General features: G+C 36.5%; 1 protein-coding gene across 1 annotated transcript in view; it reads left to right on the top strand.

Annotated features, from left to right (window-relative positions):
* The window catches only part of MTPN (myotrophin), a 42,070-nt gene extending 15,068 nt beyond the window's left edge, over positions 1–27,002 (top strand). Inside the window, exons 2-4 of the mRNA XM_084305913.1 lie at positions 10,452–10,565; positions 11,739–11,822; positions 23,741–27,002. Of these exons, the coding sequence (XP_084162039.1) occupies positions 10,452–10,565; positions 11,739–11,822; positions 23,741–23,827 (285 nt within the window). The 3' untranslated portion in view covers positions 23,828–27,002. The remainder of the gene's footprint in view (positions 1–10,451; positions 10,566–11,738; positions 11,823–23,740) is intronic.
* The last annotated feature ends 94 nt before the right edge of the window (positions 27,003–27,096 follow it).

Genomic DNA, 27,096 nt, shown 5'->3' with positions numbered 1-27,096 from the left:
TTGTTGAAACTATCAAGGAGTTCGAAGGGCACTAGTAGTATATCGATAACAAAAGGAAGATGTGGACCTACAGCTTAGTGGGGCCGAAAGCCTAGCAATAAAATACTAGAATGTGTTCAGAGGCAAGCGTTTGGGGGAAGTTTGTCTTTTTGTACCAAGGGACAGAGAAGGTTGAGTAGAGGTGCACACTGAAAGTGTGAGAGATAACAGTTCAGCTGAGATGTGAAAAATTCCTGTTAGGGAAAAGGGGAAAATAGTTCAATATCAAGATGATCAAGCCCTGGGAAGGGCTGTGTAGAGAGCTTACGGAATCCTCTGTCGTTAGGGGGATGCATGGGTGTCAGCTGGGCAGTGTCCTGAGCAACCTGATCTGATTGGACTGATTTTGAGAAGATGTTGGATTAGATAACTCCCTGAGTTCTATTTCGGCCTTAAATAGTCTGTGATTCAATGAGTTAGTAAACTCACAAGCATGTAATATTGAACTGTCCTTATATTTTTAGATTATTAGTCATGTCTCAGGAAGCGTGGTCTTTGAGTTTCCTCTCACTACCTCAAGTATTTATGACCTGCGGGTTAGTATAGCATCTTATGTTTTTAAGGGTAAAGCATGTAGAATAAGGACAAAAGCTGTTGCTTCACTTCATGATGTTTTTGAACTCATAATGACTTCAGAACTTGTAGGATGATTGAAGAAAAAAAGAATTTTTTTTTTTTAGTTGTATTTGCCTTATACTTTGCCTTGTCCTTGAAGACTTTTAATCAAGGGGTTGACATCTGTGTTGTTGGAGAGGGAACTTTTGGATTAAATCAGTCACAGCTGAAAAATAACAGCAGTAAACATTTGAAAATACTATGAACATACAACTGAAATACAGGTTAGGCAGTGAACTTTGGCTTAAATTCTTAAAAGACAGTTACCTTCTAAATAGAATTACAAAGATAGCTAAATGTATTTTTATCTTCAGAGTAATGTGGGGATATTTTTTCAAAAAAGCCTTTTCCTATATAGATGAATTCTGGGGAAAAAAAAGTTATACTGGGGAATGAGTCAGTTTACACCCCGTTATTCAAACTTTGAGGAAAAGGAAGGAGAGTAGTGGAGGAAGATGAATACACAGGAGTTCCCTCATTGTGAGAAAGCAAGACTGTCAGCTAAACTCTGAAAATATGGCTAATGTTTTTTTCCAAGGTTTGGTTTGTACAAACTTATTTTCCCTTAAGAATATTGAGGATTGTGTCACTATTACGTGGTTTTAAAGCTTATGTTATCTATATTCTACCTAAAAGCATAAAACTTAGTCTTTCAGGCAATGGGTTAGGTGTGACTTCTGGTTGTAAGGAAAGACACTTCACTCATTGGATACCAGCGTAACTTCTTTTGATGTGAAATGTGTCTTCAGATTGTATTCAAGAGCATAAATTACAGTTTAGTTCTATTAGTTCCATTTTACAAAGTTTAAGTGAAATTGGGACACCTGACCATGGTATTCTTATTTAGAAGAGGATTTCTGGATTCAGAATATCACAAAATAAGAAAGATTTTACCTTTCAGTTAGAGGTCACCTCCATCACTGGAGCATTAGAGCTTATTTAGTTACCTAATAGGGGTTTTCTTTAAAGACATATCATGAAGAACATAAAAAGCAGATGCTGTATGAAAATTCTCCAGTTTTCAATTTATTTTTTTTCCTGCATAAAATTTCTGGATGATTTTGTTTGTTGACACTATGCACTTGAAAGTGCAAAATCTCACTAACATTGCATAAAGGAATGTTACATGTGATCCTTCCAATAAGGTCACACACGACGATGTGGCAAGGGAACAAAAATGTAAAATATCCGCATTTTTCTGTTCTCTTTTATTCTCAAGTATTTGCCTGTTGTTCCTACACCTGGAGAAAATAAATATTCAATAAATATTCAAAGCTTGAGATGCTATTTTTCATAAATTAAAATCTAAATATGTTTTGCTACAGATATGTACAGTGAGATTGTTTTGAAATGTTCCTGATAAACTAAAACTCATTAAATGTTTTGGTTGAAATTTAAAAAAAAAAAATCTAGTCAATGGAACAAAGGCCTGTGGGAAAGATAGAAAAATATCACATGCTTGAAAGTAGTGTTCGCAATATTCAATAAGATTTTTTTCTAAATTTCATCCAGAGGATTTAAACTTCTCTTTACAATAAGAGGATTTCTTAGTCTTCTTTACCACTCAAACTTCATCAATGAAGTTATTGCTTTATATAAAAGGTCAGTTATCTAACACTCTTAAGTATGGCCATCCTTTGTATGCAAAGAGATTGGGGTAATGAAATGGCTTGTATAGTCCATCTTTTACCAGAGTAATCGAGTCTGGCATTACTCAGTAGTGCAGTACCTGTAGTGTGCTTTCCTTCATTTAAAGGACATCTGAGTGCATGGAATCAGGTTTTCTTCATTAAAATTTCAAGGAAGGGAATGCGTGAAGTGGGGAGACAGAGTTATTTCTGCACGATAGGGTAAGTACAGATGGGGATATGGAGTTGTTTCTAAATCTGAAAGAGCATTTTAATGCCATCAGAATTGCAGATACTGCTCTACTAATCCAGTTAACCTATGCAACAGGATTTAATGAGGTCACCAGTTTCAGTTTCTATTCCCGTAGAAGAACTGCAGTGTAAATCCAAGTGACTTACTTCTGTTGTGTTCAAGTGCCAAGTGGTGAATCAGATAAAGAAACAGGTTCATTTGGAAAGATGAAATGATAAAGTTAATTCTTAAGATTGATTAGTTGCTACACTGGATTCATTCTTCAGCTACTAATTTTGATGCAGGAGTGGAAAGCATCGAACTTTGACAATGAGTAGTGGTACTGTAACTGTTACACAAGAAGAAATGAGTGCTAAACTAATTGATGAGCCGAGATATTAAGAGCATGGCAGTAATTTTCTAGAGCAAAATTACTGGCAAACCACAATGCCCACATGAATAGCTGGTTCAGCCTCAGCTGGAGTGCCACTGCAAAGTAAGCCTGTGTTTGAAGCATTTGGAGTATGCTGTAGGGATGCTTGAGTGGCACTAGATAAATTTGTTCTAGCTGAGCTGGCCTTAGGTATTGATGCTTTTGAAGCTGACAGGAACTGGGACAGGAGGGAGTTAGTGGGCAGAGCTAGATCAAGGGAGGTGTGGGAATGCAGTCTGTGTATCAGAGCCTACAGAAAATGTAAGGTCTGTTCTAGAGGGTAGCGTCAGTTTGTGGTTAAATAATTTGCCTGGAAAATAACAAGCATTAGAATTTAATTTATGACTAAACTTGCTCATTTGTTGTTTCAATGAGCTAATGTCATAATATTCATTAGAGGCAGACAGTGAAATTTTAAGTCATTGTTATCACTTGGACTGCAAAAGCATAAAGAAATTTAGCAGAACTTATTCAAGGCAGCTGCTAAGGTGCAGACCCTTGCAGGTTATTCTGAAACATCCAGCAGGTATGATAGGAGAGCAGTGTGGTTGTACAGTGAACTCATCTCTGAAGTCTTAAATACAAAGAGTATGAAAAGTAGAAGTATGGGTGTTGAAATCCAAGAATAATGCAGAAGCTTTCCCAGGGTACGCAGGGATGGAACTAGAAAAGCCAAAGCTTCACTGTAGTTAAAGTGGAAAAGGGTATGAGGCAGCCAGGGCTTTTGTGTAAGTACATGTATAGTGGCAAGAAAAGATAGAACAAGGAATATGCTGGCTTGCAGATGATCTAGTGATGATAAGATATGGGGGGGGGGAGGGATAAGAAAAAAGCTTAGATATTCCATGCAGTTCTTGCCTCTTTCTTTATAAGTAAGCTCTGCTGTCAGGCCTTGTGGGCTCCTGTGCCTGGCTTGGAGTCTGGGTTAGAAGCAGTCTTCTCTGTTTTGGTTAGAGTCAGGGATCATTTAAACTGGGCATCTACAAATCTGTGTGACTGACTGGTGGTGCGCAACCAGAAGCACTGACATCATTGAGGCCTTTTGGTCATCTTTCAACTGTGACCTGTCAGTCATGGGAAGGAATGATGCATTTTGCATGTTCCCATGCAAAAAAAAAAAAAAAAAAAAGGCATGTCATACTCATTTCCCAAAAGGGCAAAAAAGGAAGGTTGGTCAACCTCACTTCAGTCCTTGGGAAGTCTGTGTAGCACATCCTCCTGGATGGCTTTTTCAGACCCATTATAGTGGTTAGGAGCAGCCAGCACAGATTAACAAGGCCAAAACATGCCTGACTAACCTGATTGCTTTCTGTAATTTTTCTGATTTTTTTTTTGTCATTCTTGATGGACATAGGGGAGGTTTCATTTGTATAAAATACAAAACTTTCACTATAGATAATTAAGCACTGGAACAGGGGTTTCAACCAATATCCTTATGGATTTTAAGGCCTAACTAGACAGGTTTGACAGCCTGGATTTAATTCAGAGTGGACCCTACTTTAAGCAGGCAACAAGACAGGGACCTGAGTCCTTTTCAACCTAAATGGTTCTGTCACTCTGGCTCAGTGGCTGCTGTTCTTTTTTGGGGTTGGTCCTGAGTGATGCTATGTGGTATTTTCATAAATGACTGAAATAATGGAACGAAACACCACTCAGGTCAGCAGATGACACCAGACTGAGGGGGAATTGGCTGATAACATGGGAAGTACAAATGCTGTTCAAAGGGGACCTCAGGAAGTTAGAGGAACGTGTTGACAAAGCCTCAGATTTTAACAAAGAGAAATACAGAGCCATTCTCTAGGGATGGAATAAGTTTCGTGTGCTAGTGCAAGTTCAGGATTAATTCACTCAGAAACAGCTTCCCAGGGAGAACACAGGCTGCATGCACTAGGTTTGCAGTGTGCCCTTTCATTGTTGAAGGCCACCTACACACTGTACTGAGTAACAAGTCCAGTGTGTTTGAGAGAAGAGTCCAACAAGTTTGACAGAAGCAGTTGTTTCCTTCTTGTCAGCACCTCTGAGCCCGCATCTGGAGTAGTGTGTTCAGCATGGTGTTCTTTGCAAGAGACACAAACTGGAGTGAGGACAGAGAAGAGCCATGTATTGATGTTGAAGGGGGGTGGATTTTATGATATGAGGACAGCATTTCTTTAGCTTTAAGGGATGTTAGAAAATGGATTAATATCAGCTTTCTAGTATTAAATGGCAGGGATATAGAGAAGATGGAACTTGGCTCAGAGGTGCTCAGCTACGGGACAGGATGCAGTGGTCACAAAAGAAATTGATTGGACATAAGGGAGAATATCCTTCACAGCAGCAGTGGTTAAGCACTGGAAAAGGTGGTGTAAAAGTCTTGAGTGCTTCTGTTTTTCAGCATTGAAGAGAACCAGGCCCCAAGCAATCTGATTAAACTTAAAGGATAGCTCCGCTTGGAGCAGGAAGGTTGTACTAGACGATCTCCTAAGATCGCTGCTGACCTTACTTTTCCTGTGATTCTATTCTGTTACTTCTGACATCTAAGACTGTCATTCAAAATCTTGCACTAAACTGAGATTTTGCATTAAGCATGTTTTCTGAGTCCTTTGATAGAGGTTAGTGGGAGAACTAAGTTCAAGAGTAATTTGGACAGTACTCAAGAAATGAGTTTGAACAGATCTTTGAGGATTTGATTCCACCATTACAGGAAGTTAACGTGATACTTGCTTTCATGATGAACCCTACTGTAAGCTATTTCAAAAGCAGAGAAGACTTTTTAAGTGTTTAGAACTGAGCTTTGAATTTTTATTTTCATGTATTTTATTGAATGTTGGTAGATAAATTTCAATTAAAGCTGTTACGTAGTCTTTCTAAATGAATACTCTGTAGTTATAAGTGTATGTGAGTTTTCTAAGTAGGACGTAAGATGAGTGTGTTGTAAACATCTTTTATTCTGTCTTGTGTAGTAGCTGGAGATTCACAGAGAGGCTTTTCTTAACCTGTAATCAGATTTTAGTAGAGGGGATTAAAGTAGATACCTGTTAACTGCTGGTTCTCATGTTTCATGTGTTGAACCAGTTTTTAATGTTAGTAAGTAGTTGGTGCCTTAGGTCTTTGATCAGCAAAGAAAAACATTATTGATGTGGCTTACGCCAGACTTAATCTCAAACGTCTGACTAAGTGAACTCAATGTATTCTGGGAAGTTATTAAAAGAAGTGATTGTTTCCCTTTGCAAGGGCACATTCCTTTCCCCAGATTTGCACAAGCATTTGCACAATTGTCAGTGAATTTGTAGGTCCACTACAGAAAGTGGAAATAATTTTCCTTCAGGAGTAGTGTGGCCTTTGAGGGAAGGTATATTTTATTTTGAAGTCGCTATGGCTCTTTTTTCATTTCGATTTGTGTCCTTCAAAGTACCCTTAGAACTATTAATCTTGTTTCTGCTGTGTTAGACTCCAGAAGATGACAAAAATAATCTTATAAAACTTCCTGTGAGAGCTGTTGGGATGCTTTTTGGCTAACATACATAAGAGATTACTTTCTGTGCTATTTCCAGTCTTGGCCTGTTAGCAGGGCTTGGCTGAGCTCTTCATCTCATTCTGTTAACATAATTAGCCATGTCTTCACCAGAGCTGCCTTAGAGAGGAGACCCAAGTCTTGACCTTACACTCCAACTTTCTTCATATCCTATGAAGATGTGAATTGGGATTTGGAGCTTGTTGCTATAGCTACAATACATAATTTCTTTGCAGTTATGAATATTTGAATTTTCTAGTACCGATTCGTGCAATTTGTAGACAATACTGTATGGATAAAACGTGTTAGCTGTGCAAAATATGGTCTGTCATGGCTGACCTCTCTGAAACTGAGAACCCATCTCCCTACAAGTCAACATCTCTACCTGGCTTACTAACCAGAATACTTCAAATGGAAGAAGAAGAAAATTCAATGTGGAGTGCTCATCGACTGAAGACAAAAATCAATACTCACAGGGCTGTATGTTTGAAGTTTAAAGGAGAACAGCGTCTTGTTTAGATGATCTTTGACAACATTATCTGGGATGTTAGATATGTTCCACGTCACTGTCTAGCCAAGTAAAAAGCTTATTGTTGCAGCTGTGGTGACTGCTGTCTTTGGCAGCAGCCTACTGCCAGTTTGAATCATGAGGGTTCAAGCAGTCTTTTGATGTTCCCGTTTTATTGGTGATCTTATATGAAACTTACATGTGCAGACCTATTTAAGCACATAAATGCCAGCTGGTGTACATTAAGGTGGAAGCTTTATATCTTTAATTGAAATTCTGTTAAAAGCCATCATTTCCATGCCTAAAGGCACTTTCTCTCTGCAAAAGTGGAACTATAATGATATTTTTGAGTTTTCTAACAGTTGGTCTTTAATCCTAATAATTCTTGGGGGGTAAGGTTAAGGGTTTTTTTATTTAGCCTGTAAAACTTTCATTGGAACGGTTTAATCACCTCCTGAAAGAGTTCACTTATTGTTTCCATGTGTATGGATAGAACTCTAGACCAGTTGTATCCACAGTGTTTTGATTATGCACCCCATCAGTGGGAAAAAAAAAAAAAATGAACAAACACCACTAATAGATTATAAGTTATATAAATGTACTACTTTTTTATTTATAAGTTATATACATGTACTACTGTGCTAATATATTATGCAAAATAGAAATTAAAGGATGCGATAAAGATGAAATAAACAGTTTTTACACCTCAGTTATGGTGCAAAAAATCTCCTCCCCCCCTCCCCCATTAGATTATCTTGCACACCCCTCCACACATGTGCGCCCCGCTTCAGAGACTGTTGATCTGTATCAATTGTGTGCTTTTTGTAGTTCACATTCTATTAGCTGGGAATGCAGTATAAGCAGGTGATCTAAAAGCCAGAAATAAATTATCTAAGAAGAGTCCTGCAATTTTTGACATGTTATAAACTGCATTTAGAACTACTAAATTAAAACTACTTGTTGTAGGATTTGATCCTTGCGTGTGAAGTGGATTGATTTGTTTTGTTTTCCTTTCCTACTTCTATATGTCTTAGACTAGGGATGGGGAAGGCCAAATGAAGCTTAATAATATCCAGTGGGCTTTTCACAGTATGGTGGCTTTTCACAAACATGAGAAAAAAAATATGGATATTTGGCTTTGTTTATTACAGAACCTAGGAGTACATTTTTGTTCTTCAGTTTATTATTGTAAATGATAGTGTATCTTGGTTACGTTAATTCAGGCTGAAACATTTTAGTGCTATAGTTTGTGTTCGGATGCTGCTAATACATTTCCTTAGTGCTCGTATTCAAGTCCACATCATGTCTTTTTGGGATGTCTTTGGAGACTTCTTGCAAAGTACTTACCTATAAGCGAGCTTTAACAATCTCTAAAGGGATCCTAGAAAATTTGGTGTTTGAGTGATTAAGTTCATTATCCAACATGATTTTTTCCTGCAACTGGCTTAGAAGAGCGCAGAAGGATCTGTCGTATATTCTTTCAAAAGAAAGATATCCTATAGTGTAAGCCAAGCAGCTGAATGTTTAGACGCTTAAAGGGGAGCTTTGGACTGTCTTAATCTTAACACATGATGATTCTAAGGTACAAAACATCATTTTTGACTGTGAACTTTCTGAATGTGAAGCTTTGCTATGTGATGTCCCAAGAGTTAACATTTACGACCCTCTCCCTTATCCCCTTATTTGCCACATGGGAAGACAGGGTAGACATTAGATGCTTTAGAGCCTGTTTTTGGTGGTATCTGCATGCACGTGCTGTTCAAATGCCAGTTGTTTTTAAACTGATGAAAAGTGGTGTGGTGCAAATAAAAATCAGTAGAGCTTAACTCCCTATTCAAGCAAAGTATGCAGATTCCTTATGTGCTTTTCAGACTGATGAGGCTATTTGTATGCTGTTAGTGTACTGTGATCTGGATGAGTGTGGGGTTCTTTTGTGTTTTTTTTTTTTTTTTTTTAATTGGAACACAATTGTTAACATATCGCAGCCAATGATCTGTACTGAAAATTGGCAAAGTAAGGGACAAGTTGCATCACAGGACTTGCACGGCAGTGAAGTTGTCAAAGATAATTAGACTTTCAGTAGCCTTACTAGTATCTTACATATTGTACTTTGAGTATCCACAGCTAAAGTAAAGCTGTGGTGGACTCTGTTTAGAGGTACATTCTTGCTGTTTTGAAAATTATAAATAATAGTTAAAGCTATTTAAAGTTAGTTAAAACTCTTTTCTCACGTTCAACATGCTTCCTAAGCCCTAGTCATGTGTCTCAGGTCAGTAATAATACCACCTACAGGGATTTTTCTTTCATACTGCTTTGAAGCTCTCATGCTACTGAATGTTCTTGCAAAGTCCTGATTTCTGAAAGCAGAAAATGCAGAGTATTCTATTTAAGCATGTTAAGTTAAACACTGTTGTGCTGCTTTTACTTTCATTGGGATTTATTATGGAAAGAGTCAAATAGTCTATTGGCAAGGAGAGGAGAATTCTGAACACCAGGCCAGGTGTTCTTGTTGACTGGCCTGTAGTACAAAGCTGTGACAATACAGAACATCAAGCGCAGAATAAGATTTCCTTTTAATGGTCTATCCTTCCACTCTCAGAGCTGAGACAGGAGTAAGTGGACTGCAAAGGTCCTATAGAGAAGTATGAATTGGTGCTGCAGCTGAAATTATTTTGTTTGTTTTTCTGTGGAGACACACAACTTGAGGTAAGATGCTAAATTTAGCTGTGACCTGAAATACTAAGCTCACTTGCATAAACAAACGAGATTACCATATGGCCTGTCTGTGTTTGGTGTTTAGTAACTTCTTATCATTGCTGAAGTGCATTAAATCAGTTTATCCTTAGTTGCACAACCTAAGATGAAGAAACAAAGCTAATCAGGCATTCACTGAATTAAATTTAATTTGTACCTTAAGGGATGCCTCAATCTACTATTATGAGGGGCATTAGAATATAACTTCCTGTGTCCTGATTTGATTAACTGCCTTCAGACCTTTTTGTGTCATATTACAGATTTGGTGGATGCTATTTATAAAAGAGTGAAGTTTTGTAATTGTGTTTTAGATTATGGATGGTCTGTGTTCACTTGCTAGTAGTTACGATGCTGACTTATTTCTGTACATGTAGCTTCTTAGCATGCAGCACCTCAGCATGTGTAAAACCAGGGAAAGTAACTTACAGTAGCCAGATAACTAAGATCCCAGTTAGGTGTAGGAGAAGCAAAACAAGCAAACATGGGCATTTTCCACATACTATAATGACTTTTTGTTGTCAAGTTGCCTACTGCGCTTGGGCACTCACTAGACCTGAAATTCAATGTGGAAGGAGAAACCGAGGCTGTCATGTAGTTTTAAATGTGTAGGTGAAGAGAAAAATAAAATCAGGTACCTTAATTTTGATTTTTATTAGGCAATAACTTAAATATTTAAGTTGTTAGATTTTTTTCAAGCTTTTTTGTTGTGATAACTTTAAATTTTGCTTATGTGTTTGTTTACACTGAAGGGTGAAGATGTCAACCGGACACTTGAAGGTGGGAGGAAGCCTCTTCACTATGCAGCAGACTGTGGACAGCTTGAGATTCTGGAATTTCTGCTATTGAAAGGAGCTGATATTAATGTACGTACATCAATTTACAAACAGTTTAGGGTCTCTTTTTCTCCCACATACAAGATAGGTATAAGTGCTTAAATGGTTACTGGAAGAATTGGATGGAACAGCAATTTGATTCATTTAAGAATGCCTGACAGGTGTTCTCCTAAAGGTCAGAAACTTAAAATTACATTTGTTAAATGTTCTAACACTTTGAAACACATTAGAAAAAGCTGTTATCTACAAAAATTAAATTTTATTTGATGATGATGATTAGAAAAATAGAACCAGCAATTATATCTGAAGGGTGACATGAAATGCATGTTAAATTTGTTGAAAGGGACTTCATAAGACATTGCAATGCATCCTTAGCTGGGGCAGGATCAACTGTCTAAATGCGTGTGCTTGTCTTTTTTATTTTATTGATTTGAGACATTTTTATTGCACAAACTGTCATTTTGCTGTAGCTTGACATGCATGGCTTTGTGTCATGAAAAGATTTGGCTGAGCAGTATTGGCACTTCAAAACAGTCCTCCATGAAGTTTCTGTATACTTTAACCATATACCCCAAATGCCATGCTTCAGAATACCTGCCTAAAATTAATGTATGAAACATCTTAGCTTCAGACCTTAACAAAACGGCTTGAATTTTCTCATCGGTGCCTAGAAAGATTAGTAGTTGCTCAGGATTTTTACTAATTCAGCACAAAATGGAGGAAAAAATAATAATTTTTCAGTTGCTACACTTCTTATTCTTTCCAGGATCATAGGTTAGAGAGAAGAAAGCACAGAGAATGTTTCCAGCCATAACAGGTTTCTAAAGCCAGACTGTCTGAAAAATGGGAGAATTGGGAATACTGTTCTTAAACTGGGCAAAATTTTTCAGCTGAAACCTTGCAAATGTTATCATTGGCCTAAAAAAAAAAAAAAAAACTAGATGAATTTTGGAATACCAAGTAGATTGATGAGCTATCATTCTGTTCCCTTGACATAACAGAGCTATCATTCTGTTCCCTTGACCAATTTTTAAATACACTTCTTTTTAAATGGCAGAGCAAAAAAATCTGAAGGAATGCATTTCTGGAAAATACTCTTAAATCCTTAACTTCACTCTGGTTGACAAAAACAAAATGAAGTTAAGCGAAACCTTTTAATGCTGTCTGAAATTGTGTTTCAAATAACTGTGTCTCAATTTACAGGCTCCAGACAAACATAATATTACACCACTCTTATCAGCAGTCTATGAGGGCCATGTTTCCTGTGTGAAATTGCTTCTGTCAAAGGTGAGATACAAATGTTTAGAACAAGTTACCCATTAGTGAATTATGTTACTATGATTTTTAATAGGATTTGCTGCTCCAGCTAAGATCAAAACATCAAACAAATGCTGTTTATGTTACTAAAAGAGAAAGGGTATGCTTGTAATGAAAAGATAGTTGAATGAAAATGTTCTAGGACTGCAGTGTAGCAAAAATAATGGCAACCACTAAAGGTATTTATTGTGAGCTCTGACTGAGAAGTTAACAGCAGATCAGGCTAGATTACAAGTGTTTGTTCAGCAGACAGAAGAGTGAGTGGGGTTTTGCTGGAGTAGCCGGTTAGGTGTCTCTATGTCCACTGTGAAGTTGGTCAGAGGTGTGGTTTCTCTCTGTTTCTCTGAGATGAATGAAAACCCATCAGGGTTAAGAAATATAGATTGAGGACAATAAAAGTAGGAAGGTGGCAAACTTTCTCTTCTATAGAGCTTGTAAATTTTGTCCAGAGCAGAATAAATTTACCTAATTTTGGTCTCCTTTTGATTTATATTGCAAAGGCGATCAATTTTACAAAGCAGTAGTTAATTCAAGCAGTGTTTTGTCTCTGTAAGTGCTCCTTCTTGTTATACCTCATTTCCTTTGAAGAGAGAAGATTAACAGTGAATTTGCAGTACATCAACCCACTTAAATTATTCAGACAAAGGAATATATATTTCCTGCTATGCATAACATTAGTTTCCAAGGTAAAATGGCTTTCCTTAACTGCCTTGGCACTGCATGGATTTTATCTCTACTTCACAGAAAGATAACTAACATCAGACTGAGTCAGAGAAGTGAAGAAATGCTGTGACTCTTAATTTAGGACTCAAACGGTATATTGGTCTTTTATATCTGTTGAAAGGACTGGTCCCTCATTTAGGACCAAATAAACTAAACATATGTACAGAAAAGAACTTTTTTGTAACTAGTGTAGAATTCTTACATTTCTCAACATTTGTCTTCGTGGCATGTATGGGAATTTTAGTTTATTTTACTGGTGAAGTATATAATAATAGAAGAGAAAGACTTAGGCTCTTGTTTTCTGAGCTGCTATTCTTACACAGTTCAGAGCTGTGGTATATAATGCTTGCTTAAATACAGACTATTGTCCTTATGTCCTGTTGTCTGATTCAATGTAATTTCTGATACTGAAAACTGAAGTTCAGTTCTGGGAATTTACTTTGTTCAGAAGCACACTTGTAAATTTTCATACAGTTTTGATATTTTTTTCTATGTTGTTGGACATATTGCTAGCTTAGAAAGCTTATTTTTATATTTTGTAGTGAGGACTTCCTTTGAGATATTCTCAAATATAAAAATCTGTTGTTACTTGCAACAGATTGCCCCATGTGGTCCATAACTAGAAAGATTTTAATGTCTTGGAAGTGCATATACTATGTAAATCCTTCATTCTTCAAGCCAGAACGAGTCCAATTCAAAGACAGTAACTTTTTCTCTGCCTTAAATGCCAGTGAACAAGACAAATGTTTAATTTTCTGCATATTGCTTTAATACTATCTCCATCTTACAGCCTAGGGTGACTTACAGATGTTTGGTACCATGCCTCTATGAGCAATAAACTGCTAACATAAAGTAACATCTAGTGATTCAGTTAAACACGCTTGGTACAGTACTAAAAGGTTGTAATTCAGGGAGAGTGTATTATGAGAGCGCTTCTAGAGGTGCAGTTTTTCAATATATAAAACTTAAATTCTTTGTATGGTATTGGCAGATACAGTACGTTACTGTGACCATTGTTTTTTAACCGTTAATTAAGTTAATAGCTAATATTCCCATGACTGTTTTTACTTGTTGATTAATCTACTGTGACAGTAATTCCTAGAGTTAAGATGAACTTGCCAAGTTTTTAGAGAGCTAAGAGGTTTCATTTTAAAGGATATCTTAGTGTCAGTGAGTTTACCTCATGATTTCTACGTTGTTGTTGTTTACTGTATGGTTTAATACAAAATTGGATTTGCAGCAGTGTTCATATGGCTCTCTATGATTGTATCTTGTGATGAAATTGGAAATACAGGCCTTGAGGGTAGGGCTAATCCTAAATTTTGAGATTTTTAGAAATGTTATTTCTATATCTACTCATATGATTGACATATATGCATTACAAAAGATCTCCTCTATCATACAGTGTATTTCTTGCCATTTCTGTTTTGAAGTGCTTTGCATTCTAAAGTTGCTCTGAACTTGTTTCCTGTGAATGCCTCAAAATTTGAGTTCACGCATGAAATTTCTGGCATCTAATAACAATTATGCATGGATTGCAGTTAGTGATGACATTAAAGTCCTTCCTGAATCAGCCTTTTTTTTTTCCACACAGTTTTTGAGAATGTATTGATCTCTATCCTTGCTGTAAATTGATTGGAATTGGTGAAGTCCAATGGTCATAAATACGAGGTAATCATAGAAAGATATGCAGAACGTGAACTTAGTCTAGGACGAGAAATTAGAAAAATGCTATTGAAACTAGATAGCTTGGGAAAGCTTATATTAGTTTTCAGATTTCTTCATGGAGGCCTAGATCTGCTAGTTTCCATTGACATGGACTGGCTGATGAAGTATTTATATTTTTGATCTTTTATCACCACCTCTCAAATTGGCATGGTTTGAGTGGCCTCTTGATTTTAAGCTGAAGTAGCCTGGGTTGCTTCAAGGTTGCTTCAAACATATACTGCTTGTTGTTGAATCTTGTGATCATGCAGTTCTACAAGGAATTTATTCAGGCTGCTAAGCTCTTAATAGAAACCGTTTACACTAATAAGAACTTAATCTAAGAAGTAATGGGGGACCTACACTGACTCTGAATTTGTTAGCTCAGTTTCCACAAAAGTTTTTAATGTATGTGTCACTTACCAGTAACACAACTTCCTGTAGACAGTGCTAATAGTTGAAGTCACTGCATTAACTGTTGTCCTTTAAAGAAGAAGCAGTTTTGTGGAATTGCAAGTCATTTTCAAAAAGGCTTTCCTGTGATAAAGCCCTGTTTGTTACTATTTTTATTCCTTAGCAAGGGCTGTTTTGGTGTTCTTAGTTAATACTTATTGCACATATGTAAGCTGAATGTGTGAGACATTCTAAAATGCAAATGATTTCTTTGATTAGTGAAATCTGGTTGTTTACCCAGGAATCATTAGCAGCCCATATTCAGTTAGACTGCTGGCTTCACACAGCTCAGAATTTGAAACATATTGGAATATAGTATGACAAGGGAAAACATTGAGTTGCATAAGCAGTCTGCACTATCACCAACAGTAGAATTGTTTCAGTAGATCAGTAGAATTATTTTACATGGTAGCATTTAGAAATGGACGAAGAATCCAGCCAGATCTTACAAAACGCAGCCTAGTTGGTAGCCTTGTCAAGATCAATATGGGTCTGTGGAGATGGGGAGAGATGAAAAAAAAGAACTGACTAAGCAGGTATTGTTACGGAATGTATTGTAGCATACAGCTAAAATTAAGTCGAATTTTGTACAACCAGATAACTAAGTCGTATTTAGATGTTCAATTTTTGATGTCCTGTAGTAGTTTCAGTCACATAAGACTAAAGGAATGTTTGTATGTTTCTTTTCATGGCATAATATCTCTTCTAAAGGGTAAGAGGGAATAATGAGCATGCTGTCTACCAGCATTCACCATTGAAGGTGAAGCTGCAGTCCTGTGTTACAGCTCAGCCAATGTAAATATTAGTTGCCAGCAGAACAGGTGATCCTGTTTAGTCATCTAATATTATTACTTGTGTATTCTAACTGCTTCCTTACAATAGCCCTGGCATTGACACTCTTCATTTTTCCGTACTGCAAGTTAATTTCCTGTAGTTAGTTTTCTGCAAATTGAGGTTTCCAAGTTTGTTGTTTTAAATTTAGTTCCTTGCATTAGTTTATGGGATTAGGGAAACACTGATGCCAAATCAAGATGGAATGGAAATACCTTCTGTTTCAATTCTGTTGAATTTTCAGTGGTCTTGTGATGGTGACATACCTGTTCCAGAGGGTGGCCTTCTGGGTTTTGTTGCAGTCATTGCAAATGTGCAACAGAACCCATTTTTTTGTCTTACTGCTCACCTTGTATCTGCGTTGCCTTGTAAATAGCAGATGTTTGCTTGTTGCCTTGTACTAACTGCTTACTTAGTTGTCTATGTGTTTTTCTAGGGGATGGATGAATTTCATCTGAAACTTGAGAATAGGAGACATGGAACAGATGAGAGGAATGAAGCTATAGTCTGTCTAGCTGGCTCATTAGTATATTTTATACCCATGCTTGCCTCATCCTATCACTTAGAGTGGCTCAAGTTCTGTCTATTGCCCCTATTCATATTTATTCTTCAGGAACTATGTGGAAAATTTTATTAGTTTTGGTAACATGTATAAAACACAGCTCTTGTTGTTTTTCCATGTCTGAAGAGTGATGCATGTGTTCTAAGAAAAAAAAGTTACTTAAGGCTAATGGTTACTTATCCCTTGCATGTTTTTTGACACACCTGTATTTTTTTTGTTTTTGTATTAATCTGTTTCTTGACTGTGCAGTATAAGATTTATGTTTGGCTAGCAGCTTATGTGGGGAGGACTCTGGAAGTACCTGATCACAGGAAATCATGCTGTTCGGATATATGGTCTCATTGCCTGGGTATTGAACTTGCATTGAAATATTTACATCTTTTAACAGTAACAAAGCTTTTGATTGCTTCATTTTAGCAAAGAAAATAAAAAAATATTAAAAATCTTTATGAAAAAGTAGGGTAGGCAGAAATAATCCAAATATACAATAATTCGGGTTAATAACAAGTTTTTGGCCTTTGTATAGGAAGTAACAGTTGTAATATTGTGTGGGGTGAGACTTCAAGGAGGTAAAAAGTGAAATAGATACTTGAAAAAGAAGCTGTAGCTGCATGCTCAATGCGAGGGGATTTCACTGATAGGAAAAAGTCTAGAATATTCCTGCTAAAAACACAGTATGCCATGCTGCTACCTCTCTTCTAGTACTGTTTCAGGAAACTCGAACTGATTGCTTCTGGATAAATTTATAATTCCTAGTTTTTTTTTCCTGCCTCTTCCTTCCTATTACAAATGCATTAAGTTGTTTTGTCAGCCACAACTTCAAGTTATGAAATAGCTAACATTTTCATAACTACCTTGAGGTCCTGCCTGCAGCACTCTGTTATAAACTAGAACTGGAATACTATGAAAACTGCAGCGTAGAGCTCCTTCCTTAATCTTGTGTGTTATAATTCTTTGCCAGTTACTGTTATGGGTAAAACAGACTCAGCATAAGGGAGCGTAATGTAATCTATTGCTTACTGATAACATACTAGAGCAGTGAGAAACTAAAAGCACCTTCACTCTCAATCCACCCTTTTCTACCTCTTCCATTAGAGCAGGGGTTTGAGGGTTGCAGTCAGTCCATAAAATTTAATCTCTGCCCCTACTCCAGTGTCGGGTCCCTCCCACTGGATGCTGTCCTTCCTGAACTGAATGTCCTGCATGGACTTCTCACAGATTGAAACTCTTCAAGAATTGTTTCAGTATGGGTCCATACCAAATGGTCAATACTTCAGAAGCAAACTGCTCCAGCACAGGTCCCCCACAGGTGGGTGGCAGCTCCCCCCAGACCCCCTGCTCCTATGTGGGCTCCTCTCCACGGTCTGCAGCTCTGGCCCGGGGCATGCTCCTGCGGGGGCTCTCCATGGGCTGCAGCCTCCTCCAGGCCACATCCACCTGCTCCACCGGGGGTTCCTCTGTGGGCTGCAGTGTGGAAATCTGCTCCATGTGGGGACCCATGGGTGCAGGGGGACAGCCTGCTCCACAGGCCACAGGGGAACTGCTGCTCTGTGCCCAGAGCACCTCCTGCTGCACACACCTTGGGTTCTGCGGGGCTAATTCTCAGGCTGCTTCTCACTCCTCAGTCTCTCAGCTGCTGTTGCACAGCAGGTTTTTTTCTCTTTCTTAAATCTGCCTCTCCCAGAGTTACAACCGATGCCACTCATGGCTAAGCTATGGCCAGCAGCAGGTCCCTTTTGAAGCTGGCTGGACCTAGCACTTAACCTGACATGAGGCAGCTGGGCCGCACTCTCACAGTCCACCTCTGCAGCCTCCCTGTTACCAAAGCCTTGCCATGTAACCCTTGTATACGCAGACACTTCAGAAGTTGTAGAATGATTGAAGGATAAAAGTATTCAAATTCCTGTCTTTGGAAGGGTATTAAGGGCTGCCTAAACCCAGAAATATAACTCCAAATTTCTTCTTAGAATCCCTTGAAGAATTTGAAGAGTGGTGATCTGTGAAAGGGAGGTAACCCCCTAACATTTGATTTGACCTTGAAAAGAATAATCATCAAAAACAGTGAAGTGTACTATAAGGAGAAATTGTGCAATGGAATTTCCTGGTAGATTTTATAGGAAGTATTTGAAATGTGATTTAATATTAATTAGTGGTTACAAATGACTACTCTAGCAGGTTGTCACAGTAATTTTTTCAGCTTCAGAAAGCCACAACTCTATAAACTGCTTTTACCCTTTGGTAAATCCTTTGTTCAGTACTGAAGTTGGTTACAAGGATTGATTTTTTTTTTTTTTTTTTTTTTTCAAGCTTTGTTCTGATGTGGTGGTTCAATATGCTTAACCACCACCATTTTATTTTTATAGTGTTTTCTTCTACTCGTGGAAAAGAGAAAACATTTTTAGGTTGTTCTTTTATGATGAATCTACTTTGAACTGTAGCTTCACACATTACCGTAATTGATGTTGATATTCAAATTCAGACATTTTTTCCTATATGAGAAATCAGATATAGCCAACGTATGGTTATTTTGTATAAACAACATGACCTGCATTGTTTAAAACAAAAAAGTTACCTGACTTTGCTCTCACAATTGCAGTGCAGGTATAGTATATACATGCATATGTGTGGTACTGGTAAATACCTAACTTGGCTTAAGGGTAGACGTATTATACTAATCTAAAGGCACTTCCTCGAAAGTGTCTGTGTTTACATACAGTATTCTGAAGTTATTGTTTCAGTGAGGACTTCCTGATACCTTGTTCAGATGCTTTGATTTTGGAATCTTGAGCACTCAGTTTAAATTATACTATAAGAAACTTAAATACAGTTTGAAAGCTTCAAAACTGAAGATAGTGTTTGAGTGTGTTCAAGCTCTGCTGTTGTGCTAATTGCAGTGATCAGCCATAATCAATTACTGTGATGATTTAGATGGATTGGATTCGTTAATTGTTTTTTACCAGAGCACAGTTGTGGCCTTCTTTGATGGTTTAAGCTTGTCCAATATCAGCTAAACCAAAACATTGATAATATGGTAATTTAAACTTAAAGATAAATGTTTTTGTTAGCATGTATACAATATTCAAATAGTGTCATCCTTCCAGACATTTAAGGATTAAAGCTCTAATGCTAGTCTGAAATCATCATTTCATCATAGAACTGTAAAATGTACTTAAGTACATGTGCATGGAGGGGATGTTTTGTACTTGAAACTTTTCTGTACATTAGAAAGGACTTTTATCTTCCATTTGGGAACAAGAGTTTAATGTTTGTTCTCTAAATTGCTGCTACATGTATGCTTCATAAGCCTACAAAAAGCTTAATTAACCTGCTGTTACTGGTAGCTAATAGTACATGTACAGTGTCATTAATTCTCAAGTTTGAAAGACTCCAAGCACTGAAATATACAATTCATAAAGCAGGGTTTTGTTGCCCTCAGTAAGGGATGGTTGAATTTACTAAAGTAAATGAGTTAATCTTTAAGAGTTAATTTCTAAGTTAATTTTTAAATTTGTCAGCGGTAGCTTAAACCTTCTAGGTCAGAACTGAGGCACACTTTCCTAATAATCACTTATTTTGGTTACAGTATTTTGACCTCTGATATATCCCTAAAACATGCTTTTTGATGAATCCATTTATCAGATTCCCACAAAACTGCTCTTTTGTATAATCAATCACTTCTGAACTACTAAGCCTCAGTTATACAGTATGTATGTAGCCCAAAACCAGTTTGGGGAATTCTTGGTATATCTTTGAAGTTTATGAAAAACGATGGAATATCATTCTATAGACCTGCTGAAGAACAGACCTGTAGAGGTTTGTAGAGTGATACCAGAAACTGATCTGAGTTTGCCCAAAATATACTACAGTAAATGAGGGCAAAGCAACATGAAAGTAATTAGCTTTAGTCTAAAGAGCAATTTGTTTTTAATTCTAAGGTAGTGCTTGATGCTACCTTAACAGTAGCTTTTTTATTTTTTTTTATTAATTTTAACATATTTCTTTCATGACTTTTAAAAATATTCCTGGTCATTTTAAACAGTGGAGTGGTTTGCAGCATATAGTGACTTTGAAGCAGAGCTGTTATATATTGTGTTCAGTTCTATCACTTCTGCCTTTTCAGTATTATTAATGTTAAATAAGATTAAGGATATTCTACTCTTAGCAAAGTGAATTATCAGTAGTTTTTGATGAAATTGGAAATGAATTGTCTTAAGTACCAAGAATTTAGTTTATGAGGTAAAGATGCAAGCATTCTACAAACAAAAGAGCAGATAAAATGTGCACTAATAGCTAACATAAGTTATTGTGCTTCAGTTTGCTTTTAGTTTTTGCCAAGATAGCAGAGGTATTTATTTAAAAAGCAGAAATTTATTAAAATTGTTTCATGTTTTTCTTCAATATGAGTTTTATATTTGAGTTTTAAATGTGAGAAGACTTCTTCTACATTACAAAAGATAAAAGTTTCGTGTTACAATAGATGTTATTTGATCAGTTTTGACTACTTCTAATAGAGGTTTCCATTTGTGGCACAGTTCTTCTTTTAGAATACCTCTACTGTTTTTGTAAAATACCTAATACAACTTAATTTGCATACTACTAAAAATGTGTCACCTAATTCAATAGCATACTTTTAATTTAGCACCTTTTTTCTCTGACACTGGCAGGATCAATGCCATTTGAGAAAAGTTGTGGACTTTACCACATTTGCTCATTTATTCCTTTCGTATTGGGGATTTTAGAGGCTTGCAAGTCTATTTAGAGGTTCAAAAGTCTTCTGAAGTCACTTCCAAAAACATTCTCCAAGAATTCACTTGCATCCTGTTTGAACCAGCTGATGTCTGTCTCTAACTTCAACGGGAAACTGATTCTGAAAGTCTACTGCTTGCTGTGTAAACCAGTTTTCTATTAGCTAGGTTCATCAAGCATTACCCGTTCAAGTTTCACAGGGTTTAAAGAGCTCTGCATTGACTACCTGTCACCTTCAAGATTCTTCTGAACTGCAACTATACTATAGTAAATATTTTGCTCCCTTCAGAGCGTTTTTAACACTTCTGCTTTGGATAGTGTCTTAACAACAAACAAGAATGTTTGCTCTGTTTCATGGTGCCAAAGAGAGTGTGTGTCTGTGTGTGTATATTTTAATGTGTATAAGTAAGGAAACATAAGCAAGAGAACATAAAACAGAAGATGTTAATACCTTTTTACTTTGGGGAAGTAGAGAATGCTGTGGAATCACTTTCTTGTATGAATTTTTCATTAAATTTGCTTCCTGGCAGTGTTGTACTTCTGAAAATTGAAGTCCTCTTGACCTGAACTTTATTTTCTTCTTATTATTGAATGCAAGCAGGAATCTTTCTGTGTAGTGACGAGCTGTTCTCCTAATTTATGAACATTGACTCTAGTGTGTTTATGAACACTGTTCTCCTAATTTATGAACACTGACTTTATTAAACTTTATTAAACCTAAACTTTATTAAACCACATCATTTTTAGGTGGTCGTGACCTTCTTTATCCTACATTCAGTAAAGCTGCTTTAGAAATTCAAGTCTACCATGTCTAGCTGTTCTGAAGTACAAACATACCTGTGGGAGAAAAGCAGTCCTAAGTCTATACTAAAGTTCTGTTAAAAGTTACTTCAGTTAAGTTGTCTTTTATGCTATAAATGCTGTACACTGGTGGAGAGTTGGTATTTTTAGTGGAAAGTCTTTCACAAACATTGGGTTTCAATGATTTCAGCCAAAGGGTGTATTTGTGTTGACCATATGGTCTGTCCCCAGGAAATGACTAAGTCAGCTCACATTCAGACCCAAAAGAACAGTGATACTGCAGCATATAGAGTGTGCCATTCTGTCCAAGGATGTTGCATAGCAAGAGGAGAAAAAGGTAAATGTTATCACTCTTGTCACTGCAGTGATTTATTGCTTACGTACAAAACATATGCCTGCAGTCTGAAAAGTGTGGAGAACATGAGCAGCCTGGAAAGAGTTACTGCAATTATTAGTAACCTCCATGGAATTCTGTGCTGGAGTTCAAGACAATTGTATTTTCACGGGCTCTTTCTCTGATAGCAGAAACCTGTCTCCCTGCCCAACAGCTGACTGCTACCAGTCTGTTCAGTTGATGCCTTGTGTTAAGGGTCTGTAGGGGCTGCAAAGGAGGTAAATGGCTGTAAGCAGGGTAGGTTTGGCCAGTGGACTACAGCATGAGCACTAGTGTGTTTTAAAAGTACTGCAAAGACATCTCCTTAGAATGGCAGGTAGAATATTTCCATCTTTGGCAGCAAGTTACAGTAAGGTGAGATCCAAAGTACGAGGAACAATTACAGTGGGAAGTGTAGTGGCAAGAGTTGTCTTGGGAACAAACAAGGTATTACATGTAGAAGTTCAGCTGTTTTTTGTGTGTGTAACCTTTTTTCAATAAAGAAGCCCTTGAAATTCTAGATCCAATATGTTCTTAGAAAATTGTGTGTCCTTTACAATTAATCTATGCGCTTTCTTCCCTTTAATGTACTGGAAAAGGAATTTGTATTTTATAGACAGGTTATACATGAAACTAAAGGCAGAACTCTTCAGTCCATGTTCTTGCCAAAGCATGTCTGTACCCACAGTGTTCTTCCTGTCATTTGATTGAGCTAATACAGGCATTGAGAATTGAACATTTTCATGAGGAGTTATTTTGGAATCTAACTTACTTTCAGGAAACGTCTTGGTTTTGATTTCTGTAGTTCTATGTTCTCTAACTTTTATCCTTTTATTTAATTTATTTAACTACCCTATTTATGATCTCCTCTGGGTTTTTATTTTTACATATATCTATGACCAGTGCTCAAAACAAACATGACTAATCACTCTTTGTTTTTGTGTTTTTGTTTTTTTTTTCTTCTATATTTCTGGCACTGGGGCTGCTTCTGTGGTTACCATTCTCCTACTGCCCATTTGGTACCCTACTGCCCATTTGATATATTTGTTATCATCTGTGAAGTAATGCCATATCTGTAAATAAAATGCCTCCCTGTTCTGTTTTGTTATTTTTCAGGTAGGCTTAGCTTATTCAGAAACTTATTCAGAAAGGTTGTTCAATTTTTCATTTAGAATGACTTCACTTTTTTTTCCATGTAGTAATAAGGTTTTTTTTCCTTCCAAAATGGAAGAGAAGCAGAATGCTAGATGGATGTAATCTGTTATGATATAGAAAAAGAAAACACTTCATGTAAGCTCTGAAAGATCTTATTAACTAATTTAGAATGTGGAAAAAGATGCTGCACCATAGATTTCATAGAAATGTATGAGACTGAATTTTTACATTCATATGAATAGTTACCGAATACAAATCCTTATAGTTCTGTTCTACGTTAATTGATAAATTGTTGATCTTGAAATTTGCTCTGTGACAGGTTACTTGGCTTTTTTTTCTAGCTATAAAGTTTGAAGTTTAGCTGCATGCTGAATAGTTCAATAAATAAATGTGGCCTGTTCATTTCCTAAATGAGAACATGCACTGGACTGAAAAGGTGTAATTTAATCAGTGTAATTATCCAAGTTAAGTGTTGTGATGTTCTTGATACTTCCACAGCCTAACTTTATGAATTGACAGTCCTTCTCAATGTCTTTACAGGGTGCTGATAAGACTGTGAAAGGCCCAGATGGACTAACTGCCTTTGAAGCCACTGACAACCAGGCAATCAAAACTCTTCTTCAGTGACGGATGGACTGATATCTTAAATGTCTCTCCTGTGGCCTCACACTGCTGCCTGTCTGTCACTCTTTGCATCTTCCAGCTTCTTCAGCTAAATACTTTGGGGGGAGGGAAATTCTTTATGAATCAGACTAGTTAGGGGCCTGTATCGAAGATAACCTGTTTGGAGAGGGTTGAAAACAATTATGGGCAGTGTCCCTCTAGGACTTCTTTTCAGTGCACAATCTCTTCCCATTTCTAGTGAAAACAGAAGAAGAGAGACCATGATCTTGAATTTTTGGCTTGTAAACCTTCTAGGTTAGTACTAAGATTTTTGTTGCAAGATTCCTTTAGATGGAAAGTACTGTGCTATGTACCTGAAACTAATTGTGAAGGGGACAATAGTCCCATGCTCTTAGTGTCTGCTATAATCTGAAGTGTAGTAATATAGGTGGCTGGGTTGCTTTTCTCTCATTTCTCTGTGGGTAGCTTTATTCTTCCTCTTCCTAAAGCTTACGTTGCAGTTTTGAGGACTTTTAATACTACTTATTGGAGCTGGTCTTTTTATTGACTAATTGGATGTCACACTAATATTTTTTTTTCTGACTCTTGAGTAAACCAGAAAAGATGAGTTAAGGCATGGTGTTACACTCCAGAATATCTGCCAACATAGTTTTGGGTGCTTGAATATTTTTTTCCTTTGCATGTTAATCCAAGACAGGTTTAAAACAACTGTTCTTGAGAAAGTTAAAAACATCATTGCACTTATTTCTAAAAATGATTGTAAGATAGAATTTATTCTTTATTCACCATGTCAGCATAAAATGAATCCACATGTGAAAGCTCCAGGCTGTTTTGTATGCAAAGATAATCAAGTCGTGCAAAATGAACAGTAATTATTTAGACATAAATGTCAGGTGAATATAGTTGCTAAACTTCTCTGGTAATTTAAATACTTGGGAGTTCTCTAAGTTGAGATGTTAAGAACAGAAAGACTTACAAGTTGAAAGCTTCACTTGCTCTTATTGCTGGAGAAGACAAAGTAATTGTGGGTATCCTTGATTTGGTGCTTCATTATTGGCTGAACAAATCTCTTAAATTTCATTACTAAAGCATGGGGCTTGTTCTGAAAGTTCCCACTACAACCAAACCACATTAACCATTGAATTCTAGATATGACTTTTTGTACCAGTAAATATGGCAGTGCTATTGAGAGCCTTGACAACTCATGAGAAGGTACTTAAGAAATTGTTAGAGATTCCTGTCACATCCTTTAGTCCTCAGGAATGCCTGAGCTTCTGGCTTTCATCTTGAGAATTTTCATTAGAATGCTGATTCACCCAAGACTAAACAACGGGTTTTATTGAACAGAATTGAGTACCGCAAACTATAAATATTTTCTTTTTTTAACAGATTTCACACTTTCTGATAACGTATACGGAATATAGAAAACAATGTATATAGTATCTCATGCTGAATTCATTAAAGTAGCTGATACTACTTGATATCACTGTTGAAATTGAGAGGATATGTAGAAATAGGTTGGTGACTACAACTCATAAATATTTAATGGAGACTTAGTTTTACTTGAATCATGTTGCATATTATTATTGAATGTTTCAGCTATAAAAAGCCTTGCATTTAGATTGTAAAATGAGAACAGACTGATTTACACATACATGTACATCTATATCCCATAAAGAATGCAATGGAGCAAACAATCAACTCTGGCCATCAACAGTACAGTGCAATTACTTCTTGCTTCTTGGATATGGGTGTCGAGGAAGAGCAGAAAGATTGGAAATCAGTGATAAATCAATTGGTGAGCTGCTGATAAAAGATGAAGCATGTTTGGTGAACAGTGTGTTTAATGACTATTTAAAGAGAACTCTTTAATCTTATCTCTGATCAGTGCTGAATTGTCATGTCATTGTAATAGTGTTTGAACACAGACTATAGGTTTAACTCTATTCAGCTATAAAAGTAACCATTTTTGGCATAAATTTGCCTCCATATTATGCTAGTCAATTCTTAGCTATTAAAGTACTAGTCTAGAAAACTGCAATCTGTTTTTATGTGGAAAATTTGATTATTCAAGTTTGTATTGATTAGTGTCAAGTTGTCTGGCCATAGTGTTTGTTTTTGTTTTTTTTTTCTCCCTGTATTCTTTACTGCACTTCCCTTAAACTAGCTTCAGTGAGCATTATAATAGTAAAGAAACATCATCTTTGTACTAACCCTTGCGGTGATTCACTGAGGTAATTTTGCCTCCCTTTTTCTACAGTTATGTGAACACCATATTTTTTTTCTTACTTCACTTGACGGAAAAAATGCAAACAAACTTCAGTGAGACAAGTATTAATTTGGCTGTAATATACACCCAAGCTGCCTTTCCAGTTCGTTAAAAGATGGCATTTAATGTTTGATTTGTAAAGAAGAAATACTTTTTTTTTTTCTGCTTTTTGCACTACATGAGAGGTGATTGATCATTTTGTCCAGGATTAAAAAAAAAAAAAAACAAACAACTAAATTCTTTTGTAATTCTCTAGAAACTGGGCTTGTTCATTCATTCCCTTGTTGATAACTATATTGTGGGGAAAAAGTAATGGGTGGGTGCCTGTATCTTTGAGTAGGTCCTAACTAGATGAAAATACCAAAATGTAAATTATTTTACATTCTTTAAAGAACATTTAAATACTTTGTCAGACTGGAATCACATACACTTGGAAATCCACTCTGTTCGTAAACCTTTTCCTTTGAAACTTGTGCTGAATAACTTATAACCTAAAGTGTATTTTGAATTTTGTACCCTCTTTTGTTATGGGGGAGCAAATTGGAAAAGTAATGTAATAGTTAAATGGAACTTATCCTTGAATATAACATTGAATTATTAGTAGAAGAGGCTGGCAAGAGTGGAGTGTCCTAGGTCAAGCAATTGCAGTGTTGCATGCAAAATTTCAAAATGAACTTGTCTTAATTATATTTTGTAAATGGATAAACAATCATCTTTCTACGCAGTGATGGAAGAATAGTGCTCTGTGCATTTTGATATTTGACTTCCTCTTTTCACCATCGTTAACTGTTTTGACACAGTTGGGTTCATTATCATGGTTCATAGACATCAGAATGCTAAATGATACTGTATTTTTAAGTTTGTGTTGCAAGAATGAATGGAATAAACTTGAATTGTGCGATATGAGAATCTGGAGCCTTACTTCTTCTTTTGCTTCTGTTTTATTAATCTGGCTACAACTTTGTATTTGCTTAGAAGGCATTTAAGCTTCATCTCCCTTTTA

Source organism: Netta rufina, assembly GCF_964035555.1.
Source record: "Netta rufina genome assembly, chromosome: 1".
Lineage (NCBI taxonomy): Eukaryota > Metazoa > Chordata > Aves > Anseriformes > Anatidae > Netta > Netta rufina.
The sequence above is the reverse complement of the archived record's forward strand: the minus strand, read 5'-3'. Positions and strand labels throughout refer to the sequence as shown.